Source organism: Salmo salar, chromosome ssa29, assembly GCF_905237065.1.
Source record: "Salmo salar chromosome ssa29, Ssal_v3.1, whole genome shotgun sequence".
Classification (NCBI taxonomy): Eukaryota; Metazoa; Chordata; class Actinopteri; order Salmoniformes; family Salmonidae; genus Salmo; species Salmo salar.
Window position 1 is genome coordinate 21,825,588 of NC_059470.1, and position 13,604 is coordinate 21,839,191.

Consider the following 13,604-nt stretch of genomic DNA (forward strand, 5'->3'; position numbering starts at 1 on the left):
ACCCACTTCAGCCCCAGCACTTTGATGCTGTTTAGTTATTACTGATGGTCGATACACACGCAGAGTGGACGGGGAGTGAGGCCTGACACATCACAGGGTATCACAAGGTACCCATCAGTGCGATGTGGCTCCAACCTTTTGTTTTCCCATTCTGCTACGCGTCAGTGGCCGTGGCGGATCGATTGCCGGGCCCTTCCGACGCTGAAGGAGCTGATGCCTTATTTCTTTTTCTTTCACCCCCCCAACCCAAACAAAATGACAAATGTGGTATCGACTGACCGGAGATGTTGACTCGTCTCGCCACCCAGGCACCCGCTAGAACACCTTACAAGCCATGCTGTCTAAATCCGCCCCACAGCCAGATTGAACTGTCACCATCTGAAAGTAAATCTGAGGCACCATCGCTCTCTCTCTCGCCCTCTATTTCTCGCTGTCTCTCATTCTCTCTTTCGCTCTCTCACTTTTTCCTTTGTCTCTCTCTCGCTGCTTCTGGAGCCAATAAACGTTTACTAATTGGGTGTGTGAGCATCTACACCTGTTTGCTGTCTGAGAATAGATCAGTCAGTACCCCAGGGATCAGGACGGCTGGCTCGACAATGAGCACAACTCTGGCTCGACAATGAGCACGACTCTGGCTCGACAATGAGCACGACTCTGGCTCGACTATGAGCACGACGGCTGGCTCGACTATGAGCACGACGGCTGGCTCGACTATGAGCACGACGGCTGGCTCGACTATGAGCACGACGGCTGGCTCGACTATGAGCACGACTCTGGCTCGACAATGAGCACGACTCTGGCTCGACAATGAGCACGACTCTGGCTCGACTATGAGCACGACTCTGGCTCGACTATGAGCACGACTCTGGCTCGACTATGAGCACGACGGCTGGCTCGACTATGAGCACGACGGCTGGCTCGACTATGAGCACGACGGCTGGCTCTACCATAGAAATGGAATGAATAGAATTGAGTATAAACTTGTCAGGTGCAATGCAACCAATAGAATAGTACCTAAATGTGTAAACCCTGCTGGCATTCACACTCAGTGTAAACCCAGGTCTGATATGTCACACTCAGTGTAAACCCAGGTCTGATATGTATGGTGTGGTGTGAATGGGACAGAGGAAGAGGTGTGATATGCAGGGAAGGTCAACAGGTGGGCAGCCATGATGTGTGTGTGTGTGTGTGTGTGTGTGTGTGTGTGTGTGTGTGTGTGTGTGTGTGTGTGTGTGTGTGTGTGTGTGTGTGTGTGTGTGTGTGTGTGTGTGATATACATATTTTTAACATTTAACTAGGCAAGTCTGTTAAGAACAAATTCTTATTTACAATGACGGCCTACCAAAAGGCAAAAGGTCTCCTGCAGAGACGGGGGCTGGGATTAAAAAAAATATATATATATATAGGACAAAACGCACACCACAACAAGAGAGACAACACTACATAAAGAGAGACCTAAGGCAGCAACACATGACAACACAGGATGGTAGCAACACAACATGGCAGCATCACAAAACATGGTACAAACATTATTTGGCATAGACAACAGCACAAAGGGCAAGAAGGTAGAGACAATAATACATCACGCAAAGCAGCCACAACTGTCAGTAAGAGTGTCCATGATTTAGGTTTTGAAGAGATCGAGATAAAACTGTTCAGTTTGAGTCCAGTCGCTAGCTGCAGCGAACTGAAAAGACGAGCGACCCGTGGGTGGGTGGGTGGGTGTGAGACTTTCATTGACTCCAGGATGTACAATATCCTGATGAGTGTAAATCACAATTGAGTCAGGCTTCACCCCCCTGTGGACACATTACAGACAGCGGTCTGGAGCTGTAATTCACAAAGTGAGTGCTGATCTAGGATCAGGTCCTACCTGTCCATCTCATTCATTGTAATCTAAAAGTCACAAATGGTCCTAGATCAGCACTGCTACTGTGAGACATACGGCCCCTGGGCAGACAGAGACAGACATTCTGTCCTTTCCATCTCATAGAAAGGTGACACGTTATGAGGCCAGGCTTGCACCTGCCCCAGCCAGTCTGCCAGGAAGACGGATGAGCCATTACTTCACCAGTAATTGGGGTTCTCCCTGGTTCCAATCGATATCAGCGGCCCTGGACATGGTGTGTCTGTGTGAACTACACACACCTCCAGCGGCGACGAAATACTCTGAGGTCCTGTTTTTTTAGTCTTGATGGCTCAATATTGTATGGGAATAAGATGACTGTTAAATGCAGGTGTAGGATCTTAATTTGATCACTCTTTTGTTGCTGACAATTGTCCTACACCACAGGAAATGCAGATGAGCTTTGCGATTTACATAAATTCACTGAAAACCCACACTCACACACAGTTAAATTAACAGTATTGCACTTTTCATGTAGCCTACTTTTGGCCAGCTATCAAGCAACATTATGGACTCACTGTTCAAATCCTGTTGCTGTAGGATTATTTTGCTGTGACAATATAGGTCAAATTAAGATCCTACATCTGTAATTGAATATACTATATTTAGGGAATGTCCTCATATGCACCTTCTGTATAAAAAAAACTGTTATTGGAAAGAACCTGGAGAACTCAACTGGACTTTTCTAAGATAAAATCCTCACAGGGACATGAGTCACTCAGACTGATATCCAAGTCGTATCTATTTAGTTACGTTAGGGCTAATAAATGCACCGGAGTTTTCAGACTTAGTCATACAGTCACCAAGACACCTGACTGGCCTGTCGGACAGGCTATCATCAGGGCAAAGACTAATTACAGGGCAAGTCACTAGCTGTGTATGTGTGTGAAAGAAGGATTGATAGTCCCATTCGTGTGAGACACACATCACGCAAGAACAGAGGGAGAGGAGAGGGGCCATATCAAACTTCAAAGGCCAACACTGGGCTGTGTTTAGACCCAACATGATGATGCTGACATGTACTTACTAGTCATAGCTGTAGGACAGCGTCACACGTCCATGGAAGTCGAGCCTGTCACTCCCTAGACCAGACAAAGAAAAAACCCCTGGCCCTTAGTCATAGAACAGACCAAAAAAAACGGTGAAAAAACATTCACCCTCACAATGGACAGGAATTGTCTCATTGTCTTATCGTCGACGATTGAACACGATAGACTGGCTTTGGCAAAATGAATCCTTCTCAGAGGTCTCTTCGGGGAGACAAAGAGAAAAGAGAGATGGGTGGAGGAGAGGAGAGGGAGATTATTGAAATGGGTCACGGGAGAAATGGAGCAGGACCGTTGGGAGTGATGAGTAATGGGATTCAGGTTGGCTGTTCTATCGGCGAAGGTCAGGAAATTAATTGGTTTAACTCATTACCTCGCTTTTGATCTCTCTCCGTTTCACCGTGCTCTCCGCTTCAGCCCGTTACTCCCGGCTTTGTGTGAGGCACCGCCACTACAATCACTTAATTGCTCTTACTTAAGATTTAAGCTTCCGATATCATGCTAACATGTTTTCTATTTCTCTACAGACTCAAGTTGGATGTAATTGAGAATGTTGCTCTCTATTCTGTTCTTTTTGCAGAGAAAAAAACGGTGGTATTTGCATAGTTTTAGTGTGTTTATCTACGCTCACTGCAGGTTTAGCGCAGGGTGCTATTTGCCATCTCCCTTGTATGGCAGAGTCAAGGTGAATCATCAAGAAACAGAACACATTTTGCAATGTAATATCAGTTCCTGGAACCATATGAATGAAAGCCCCTAGAGAGTAAATATACACTGCTCAAAAAAATAAAGGGAACACTTAAACAACACAATGTAACTCCAAGTCAATCACACTTCTGTGAAATCAAACTGTCCACTTAGGAAGCAACACTGATTGACAATACATTTCACATGCTGTTGTGCAAATGGAATAGACAACAGGTGGAAATTATAGGCAATTAGCAAGACACCCCCAATAAAGGAGTGGTTCTGCAGGTGGTGACCACAGACCACTTCTCAGTTCCTATGCTTCCTGGCTGATGTTTTGGTCACTTTTGAATGCTGGCGGTGCTTTCACTCTAGTGGTAGCATGAGACGGAGTCTACAACCCACACAAGTGGCTCAGGTAGTGAAGCTCATCCAGGATGGCACATCAATGCGAGCTGTGGCAAGAAGGTTTGCTGTGTCTGTCAGCGTAGTGTCCAGAGCATGGAGGCGCTACCAGGAGACAGGCCAGTACATCAGGAGATGTGGAGGAGGCCGTAGGAGGGCAACAACCCAGCAGCAGGACCGCTACCTCTGCCTTTGTGCAAGGAGGAGCAGGAGGAGCACTGCCAGAGCCCTGCAAAATGACCTCCAGCAGGCCACAAATGTGCATGTGTCTGCTCAAACGGTCAGAAACAGACTCCATGAGGGTGGTATCAGGGCCCGACGTCCAGCCCAACACCGTGCAGGACGTTTGGTATTTGCCAAAGAACACCAAGATTGGCAAATTCGCCACTGGCGCCCTATGCTCTTCACAGATGAAAGCAGGTTCACACTGAGCACATGTGACAGACGTGACTGGAGATGCCGCGGAGAACGTTCTGCTGCCTGCAACATCCTCCAGCATGACCGGTTTGGCGGTGGGTCAGTCATGGTGTGGGGTGGCATTTCTTTGGGGGGCCGCACAGCCCTCCATGTGCTCGCCAGAGGTAGCCTGACTGCCATTCGGTGCCGAGATGAGATCCTCAGACCCCTTGTGAGACCAGATGCTGGTGCGGTTGGCCCTGGGTTCCTCGTAATGCAAGACAATGTTAGACCTCATGTGGCTGGAGTGTGTCAGCAGTTCCTGCAAGAGGAAGGCATTGATGCTATGGACTGGCCGCCCGTTCCCCAGACCTGAATCCAATTGAGCACATCTGGGACATCATGTCTCGCTCCATCCACCAACGCCACGTTGCACCAAAGACTGTCCAGGAGTTGGCGGATGCTTTAGTCCAGGTCTGGGAGGAGATCCCTCAGGAGACCATCCGCCACCTCATCAGGAGCATGCCCAGGCGTTGTAGGGAGGTCATACAGGCACGTGGAGGCCACACACACTACTGAGCCTCATTTTGACTTGTTTTAAGGACATTACATCAAAGTTGGATCAGCCTGTAGTGTGGTTTTCCACTTTAATTTTGAGTGTGACTCCAAATCCAGACCTCCATGGGTTGATAAATTGGATTTCCATTGATTATTTTTGCGTGATTTTGTTGTCAGCATATTCAACTATGTAAAGAAAAAAGTATTTAATAAGATTATTTCATTCATTCAGATCTAGGATGTGTTATTTTAGTGTTCCCTTTATTTTTTTGAGCAGTGTATATAGTGTCTCTGGGGATAAAATAATTCATATATTATAAAGTATTAAAATAACTGGCCTGTTTTTACCAATTTTCTATTAAATATTACCTGTAATTAATGGCAATATGAGTAAAATAGTTTTTCTTCCATGAGATATCCTCTATAAGGAAGTAGCAAGCATTTTTGAAACAGTCTGTTTGAGATACAAGTTTGAGGTGGGGTTTTTGAGGGGTTTTCTTTCTCCTCCTATTTATGCTTTGCCACATACGAGTATAGGATCAGTCAACTACGTCATTTGGGTATGAGTTAACAGAATATAAACCTTTAAAAGAGAGATTTTCACTGGACAGTTACTTTAACCTTGGTAGATAAACATAGCATTTATCTACCAATTGAAATGACCATTTAAGACTCCTCATCTAACCCTAATCTCTTCCTCTTTGACCCCCCAGAGCCCCCGGTGCCCATCGCTCCGCCCCAGCTCACCGCCGTGGGTGCAACCTACCTGTGGATCCAGCTCAACGCCAACTCCATCAATGGTGACGGGCCCATTGTGGAGCGAGAGGTCGAGTACCGCACAGTGGCGGGAAGCCTCATCGACAACCAGCCCGTGGACAAGACCACGCACAAAATTGGCCACCTGGACCCCGACACGGAGTACGAGATCAGCGTGCTGCTCACCCGGCCCCTGGACGGAGGAACTGGGGCCCCCGGACCCCCCCTGACGGCCAAGACCAAGTGTGCTGGTGAGTCCAATGCAAAGACACACAAACACACACACACACACACACACACACACACACACACACACACACACACACACACACCATTAGAGTAGGATAAGGCCCTTTCTCTGTGTAATACATTATGGTGTACAGTTACATACTAGCAGTTATACAGTACTTGGTGTAATGCCACACTATTTTCAGCACAGTCATACATTATACAGTTGGACTCTGTCGCTATACAGTTGTGCTTACTTACGGCTGTTCATTGACATTTACTTCAATGGGAGTGGTAAGTGGGGCAATACATACACCACTTTAGCTACACGCAATGTACAGTCAGTTGCAGTGGGGCCCTTTGATAAAGTGACACCGTCATGAAATGAATAGCCCGGGCACTATATACTTAACTTGTTATGCAATTACACATCTGAAGAATACTTTAGATACTCACATTCTACAAATTCAATACACTTACTGGCAAAAACCATGCACTCATACTCAACATTCTAAACTACCTGTTTCATGGGGCAGACGTCAATACTTTACGTGAACCATGGGAATGTGTGAGTTAAATTGTCATGGATGGATCTCAGGTTCAGCCCTTAGGGGCTTGCAGTGTCTGGCCGTTCACCCTCCACCCATTTACATTACATTTACGTCATTTAGCAGACGCTCTTATCCAGAGCAACTTACAAATTGGTGTATTCACCTTATGATATCCAGTGGAACAACCACTTTACAATAGTACATCTATATCTTTTTTTTGGGGGGGGGGGTTAGAAGGATTACTTAATCCTATCCCAGGTATTCCTTAAAGGGGTGGGGTTTCAGGTGTCTCCGGAAGGTGGTGATTGACTCCGCTGTCCTGGCGTCGTGAGGGAGTTTGTTCCACCATTGGGGTGCCAGAGCAGCAAACAGTTTTCACTGGGCTGAGCGGGAACTGTGCTTCCGCAGAGGTAGGGAGGCGAGCAGGCCAGAGGTGGATGAACGCAGTGCCCTTCTTTGGGTGTAGGGACTGATCAGAGCCTGAAGGTACGGAGGTGCCGTTCCCCTCACAGCTCCGTAGGCAAGCACCATGGTCTTGTAGCAGATGCGAGCTTCAACTGGAAGCCAGTGGAGTGTGCGGAGGAGCGGGGTGACGTGAGAGAACTTGGGAAGGTTGAACACCAGACTGGCTGCGGCATTCTGGATGAGTTGTAGGGGTTTAATGGCACAGGCAGGGAGCCCAGCCAACAGCGATTTGCAGTAATCCAGACGGGAGATGACAAGTGCCTGGATTAGGACCTGCGCCGCTTCCTTTGTGAGGCAGGGTCGTACTCTGCGAATGTTGTAGAGCATGAACCTACAGGATCGGATCAGCCACCCACACACACAGCTTCATTTCCCCTTGGGTCTGGGTCTGGGTCTGTCTAGGTGACCACAGGGGCTGATGGGATGTGAGGAATGTTAGAGTGTCTGACTGCAGGAGAAGAGCGGAATCTCTGTGCCTCCTTCACAGTAAAGCATACCTTCTGGCTTAAGTCAAGTGTTTAACATTCCATCCCAAAGGGATGTGCAACATCTATCAGCATGATATGCAAGCATACATTAGATTGTCTATTATAATTCTGGACTACCATGAACATGAGTGTGGTGCTGGATAGGATCAGGGCTTGGTATGTGAGGCTCGGTAGTATACGGGATTGAAGTTGTTATCTCTCTGTGGTTTGGTGACAGTTTGACAAGACATCACGTTTTCAGTATCAGGCGGGAGAACGGACCATCCACAGCTCTTTTGGGATTGGGAAGAGGATATATTGCTTCCTCTCTTTTGTGATGGAGGTGGTTGCAGAGGGGAGGCTGACTGACCCAGGAGTGACACAAGGATGATGGATGGCCCTACATGTCTCGTCTTAAAAGCGCTTCCTCTCTGTGGTGGATGAAACGTTTTTATATCTGATTTCCCTGACTGTCTGAGCTGCTAAAGGTTTCAGAGGAGTGTTGTTCCCTTGCTCTTACCGCCCCATATAACCACTATTTTCAGAGCAGTTCAACAGTTTTTAATTGAGACAAAGTCGCTCTCACAAAGCCGTTCAATTTAAATCAAATCAAATTTTAATCAATTACACATTTCATTAGAGGAATTATGAATTGATTCTTCTCACTCCACACCCCCTGACCAATACCCATTAGGCATATCAAGATTAATTATAGATTTTCATACAAAAACAATTAGATCAGCCTCCCATTCAGAGTTTCAGATAGTGTCCTACCCAAAATCCTACCACAAATGGTAGTCCTATTTAGTAGAGCTGAGCAATTAGTGCTTTTTGAGGTTGTTTCGGTTTCAGTTCGACTATAAAAAAAAAAACATCACGGATTTCGGTTTCGATATTTAAAAAAATATATATATTAAATGCATTATGAAATAATGACATTCAAATTATTAGGGCTTTTTAATGGAAATGTCAAAGCCAAACATACTGAACATTCAATTGCCAATTCAGTTGTTTCTGTCAGGTCCACACATAGAAATAGGAAATGTCAATAAATAATAAAATATTTCAGTTGTGTATATTACTTAGTTTTATGACTTTATAATTTTTCATTCCTTAAAGTCATCATCTCATCTCTGCTCAGGCAGTATCAGCCAGCCAGACAACCATCTAACGTTATCTATGTTCTCCCCATACTGTACTGTCTTTAGTCATCCTATTAAGCTAGGCTAGCCTGCCTAAGTGTGCTTCAGAGCTGTCTGACAATCATTTTACCAGTTCTTCAAAGTAGTAGCATACTTTCATGAACTCTCTATCCCTCTTTCTTGTCATTGTCTTTTCTGCATTCCTCTCTCATGCGGCGGCGTATGTGGTCTGTGTTTATCTAACCTAACGTATAATGCTTAAAAGTGTATTTTTTTATACCTTTATTTCAACAAGGAACACAGACTTAGACCAAGGTCTCTTTTACAGCTGGGCTCTGCGTATACATGTTTACACATACAGTTTAGGTACAATGATTAAAACTAAACAAGACAAACAAAACGATCACAGATAACACAAAAAAATACAGCAACAGATTACATTTACACAGGTTATTCCCATAACAGCACAAGAACTTGCATTACCCGAAACAGTTACAAGCAATACAAAAATAAAAATGCTCCAATAAATATTTAAAATGAGCAAGAGGGACAAGAGTCTCAAGTTTAAGTTTAGTCTGCAGGCTATTCCTTAGGCAAGGAGTGTAACAGGAAAAGGCAGCCATACCCAACTCTGTGGAAATCGCATGGGCCTCAAGTGTAATCCATGCTTGAGACCTGGTTTTAGGAATTCTAATATTGATGAGGGGTGATAAATAAGAAGGTAGCTTATTCAGAAGTGCTTTATAGACAAACACGAAAGCATGTTGTTCTCGTCTCACGGACAGCGAAGTCCAACCCACATTTTGATATAAAACACAGTGGTGAGTTCTGTAGCTAGCACCCGTAATAAACCTAAGTACACAAGGATAAGAAGCATCCAGTGATAGAAGTGTTGATGCCGTAGCATGCATGTAAATAATATCCCCATAATCTATAACAGACATAAAAGTAGCTTGCACAATATTTCTTCTATTTGTAGAGGACAAACATGTCCTGTATCCAAGCCAGAAAAGAACAGGTGCAATGGATTATGGTCATTGTTGTTAATTACCATATTTTCATGCTGGTCTATGTTGAATATTTGCTCAAAGAAAACTACTACTCCGTTCAGCCCAGCGTTCCATAATTTTTTCTTATGAACAGAACACATACAAAAAAACAGAAATATACAAACAAGTTAGTTCTTGACCTGATTTTTCTAGTGAATTATTTTATTTCTCTCTAGAGAAACAGCCCGTTGGGCTCGCATGTCTCCCCCGGACTACACTACCAGTCAAGTTACACACCTACTCATTCAAAGGTTTTTCTTCATTTTTACTATTTCCTATGTTGTAGATTAATAGTGAAGATATCAAAACTATGAAATAACACATATGGAATCATGTAGTAACCAAAAAAGTGTTAAACAAATCAACATAGATTTTAGATTCTTCGAAGTAGCCACCCTTTGCCTTGATGACATCTTTGCACACTCTTGGCATTCCTTAATTTTATTTAACCTTTATTTAACTAGGCAAGTTGATTAAGAATAAATTCTTATTTTACAATGACGGCCTACCCCGGCCAAACCCTCCCCTAACCCGGTCAACTCTGGGACAATTCTCTCAACCAGCTTCACCTGGAATGCTTTTCCAACAGTTTTGAAGGAGTTACAATATATGCTGAGCACTTTTTGGCTGCTTTTCCTTCACTCTGCGGTCCAACGCATTCCAAACCATCTCAATTGGGTTGAGGTCAGGTGATTGTGGAGGCCACGTCATCTGATGCATCACTCCATCACTCTCCTTCTTGGTCAAATAGCCCTTACACAGCCTGGAGGTGTGTTGGTTCATTGTCCTGTTGAAAATCAAATTATAGTCCCACTAAGCGCAAACCAGATGGGATGGCGAATGGCCTCGGAATGCTGTGGTAGTCATGCTGGTTAAGTGTGCCTTGAATTCTAAATAAATCATTGACAGTGTCACCAGCAAAGCACCCCCACACCATCACACCACCACCTCCATGCTTCACGGTGGGAACCACACATGCGGAGATCATCCGTTCACCTACTCTGCATCTCACAAAGACACTGCAGTTGGAACCTAAAATCTCAAATTTGGACTCATCAGACCAAAGGACAGATTTCCACCGGTCTAATGTCCATTGCTCGTGTTTCTTGGCCCAAGCAAGTTTTTTCTTATTATTGGTGTCCTTTAGTAGTGGTTTCTTTGCAGCAATTCAACCATTAAGGTCTGATTTCACGCAGTCTCCTCTGAACAGTTGATGTTGAGATGTCTTACTTGAACTTGTGAAGCATTTATTTGGGCTGCAGCAGAGGTAACTCTGGGTCTTCCTCTCCTGTGGCGGTTCTCATGAGAGCCAGTTTCATCATAGGGCTTGATGGTATTTGCGACTGCAATGGAAGAAACTTTCAAAGTTCTTGACATTTTCCGGATTGACTGACCATGTCTTAAAGTAATTATGGACTGTCATTTCTCTTTGCTTATTTGAGCTGTTCTTGCCATAATATGGACTTGGTCTTTTACCAAATAGGGCTATCTTCTGTATACCACCCCTACCTTGTCACAACACAACTGATTGGCTCAAACACATTAAGAAGGAAAGACATTCCACAAATGAACTTTTAACCGCTCTAGGGAAGGTGGGACGAAATCGTCCCACCTACGTAACAGCCAGTGGAATCCTGTGGCGCGTTATTCAAATACCTTAGAAATGCTATTACTTCAATTTCTCAAACATATGACTATTTTACACCATTTTAAAGACAAGACTCTCGTTAATCTAACCACACTGTCCGATTTCAAAAAGGCTTTACAACGAAAGCAAAACATTAGATTATGTCAGCAGAGTACCTAGCCAGAAATAATCAGACACCAATTTTTCAAGCTAGCATATAATGTCACATAAACCCAAACCACAGCTAAGTGCAGCACTAACCTTTGATGATCTTCATCAGATGACACGCCTAGGACATTATGTTATACAATACATGCATGTTTTGTTCAATCAAGTTCATATTTATATCAAAAACCAGCTTTTTACATTAGCATGTGACGTTCAGAACTAGCATACCCCCCGCAAACTTCCGGTGAATTTACTAAATTACTCACGATAAACGTTCACAAAAAACATAACAATTATTTTAAGAATTATAGATACAGAACTCCTCTATGCACTCGCTATGTCCGATTTTAAAATAGCTTTTCGGTGAAAGCACATTTTGCAATATTCTAAGTAGATAGCCCGGGCTAGCTATTTAGACACCCACCAAGTTTAGCCCTCACCAAAGTCAGATTTACTATAAGAAAAATGTTATTACCTTTGCTGTTCTTCATCAGAATGCACTCCCAGGACTTCTACTTCAATAACAAATGTTGGTTTGGTTCAAAATAATCCATAGTTATGTTCAAATATCCTCTGTTTTGTTCGTGCGTTCAAGACACTATCCGAAGTGTAAAGAAGGGTGACGCGCCCGACGCGTTTCGTGACAAAAAAAATCTAAATATTCCATTACCGTACTTCGAAGCATGTCAACCGCTGTTTAAAATCAATTTTTATGCCATTTTTCTCGTAAAAAAGCGATAATATTCCGACCGGGAATCTGTGTTTTAGTACAAAGAGAGAGAAAATAAAAACATGGGGTCGCCTCGTGCACGCGCCTCAGTCTCATTGTCCTCTGATAGACCACTTACCAAAGGCGCTAATGTTTTTCAGCCAGGGGCTGCCTCGACATCATTCAGCTTTTTCCCGGGTTCTGAGAACCTATGGGAGCCGTAGGAAGTGTCACGTTACAGCAAAGATCCTAAGTTTTCAATAAAAAGAGTCAAGAAGCCCAAGGAATGGTCAGAGAGGGCACTTCCTGTACAGAATCTTCTCAGGTTTTTGCCTGCCATATGAGTTCTGTTATACTCACAGACACCATTCAAACAGTTTTAGAAACTTTAGGGTGTTTTCTATCCAAAGCCAATAATTATATGCATATTCTAGTTTCTGGGCAGTAGTAATAACCAGATTAAATCGGGTAAGTTTTTTATCCGGCCGTGTAAATACTGCCCCCTAGCCCTAACAGGTTAACAAGGCACACCTGTTAATTGAAATGTATTCCAGGTGACTACCTCATGAAGCTGGTTGAGAGGATGCCAAGTGTGCAAAGCTGTCATCAAGGCAAAGGGTGGCTACTTTGAAGAATCTCAAATATAAAATATATTTAGATTTTTTCAACACTTTGTTGGTTACTACATGATTCCATATGTGTTATTTCATAGTTTTGATGTCTTCACTATTATTCTACAATGTAGAAAATAATAAAAATGAAGAAAAATTCTTGAATGAGTAGGTGTGTCCAAACTTTTGACTGGTACTGTAAATGGAAATCAAGTAATTGAACTGATATCGGTCAATTCAATTGGTTAATCACTCAGCACTACTATTTATTGTTATTCAATTCCAGTCAAACACAGCTCTAATTAATCATTAGCATCTAAGGTAGATACACTTCTCTGGTGTTTTCTGAGGAGTCTCACAGCGAACTGCTTTTAACTGGAGGTGCTGCTACATTAGCTGCTAGCTCATTAGGTGGCTAATGCTAAATTCATTAGTGCGCTGTGCAGAGGGAGCACGCCCCTATCCACATTGACGGGACCACAGTGGAGAAGGTGGAAAGCTTCAAGTTCCTCGGCGTACACATCACTGACGATCTGAAATGGTCCACCCACACACAGTGTGGTGAAGAAGGCACAACAGCGCCTATTCAACCTCAGGAGGCTGAAGAAATCTGCCCTTGCCCCTAAGACCCTCACAGAATTTTACAGATGCACAATTGAGAGCTTCCTGTCGGGTTGTATCACCGCCTGGTACGGCAACTTCCCTATATACATAGACATGGAATCACTGGTCACTTTAATAATGGAACACTACTCACTTTAATAATGTTTACATACTGCTTTACTAATTTCATATGCATATACTGTATTCTATTCTACTGTATTTTAGTCAAT

General features: G+C 43.8%; 1 protein-coding gene across 12 annotated transcripts in view; it reads left to right on the forward strand.

Annotated features, from left to right (window-relative positions):
* Nucleotides 1-13,604, forward strand: part of ptprma (protein tyrosine phosphatase receptor type Ma) — a 299,714-nt gene that overhangs the window by 107,855 nt on the left and 178,255 nt on the right. For all 12 annotated transcript variants that reach the window (XM_045710832.1, XM_045710833.1, XM_045710834.1 and 9 more), the window contains exon 7: nt 5,712-6,005. In XM_045710832.1, coding sequence (XP_045566788.1) covers nt 5,712-6,005 — 294 coding nt within the window. The remainder of the gene's footprint in view (nt 1-5,711; nt 6,006-13,604) is intronic.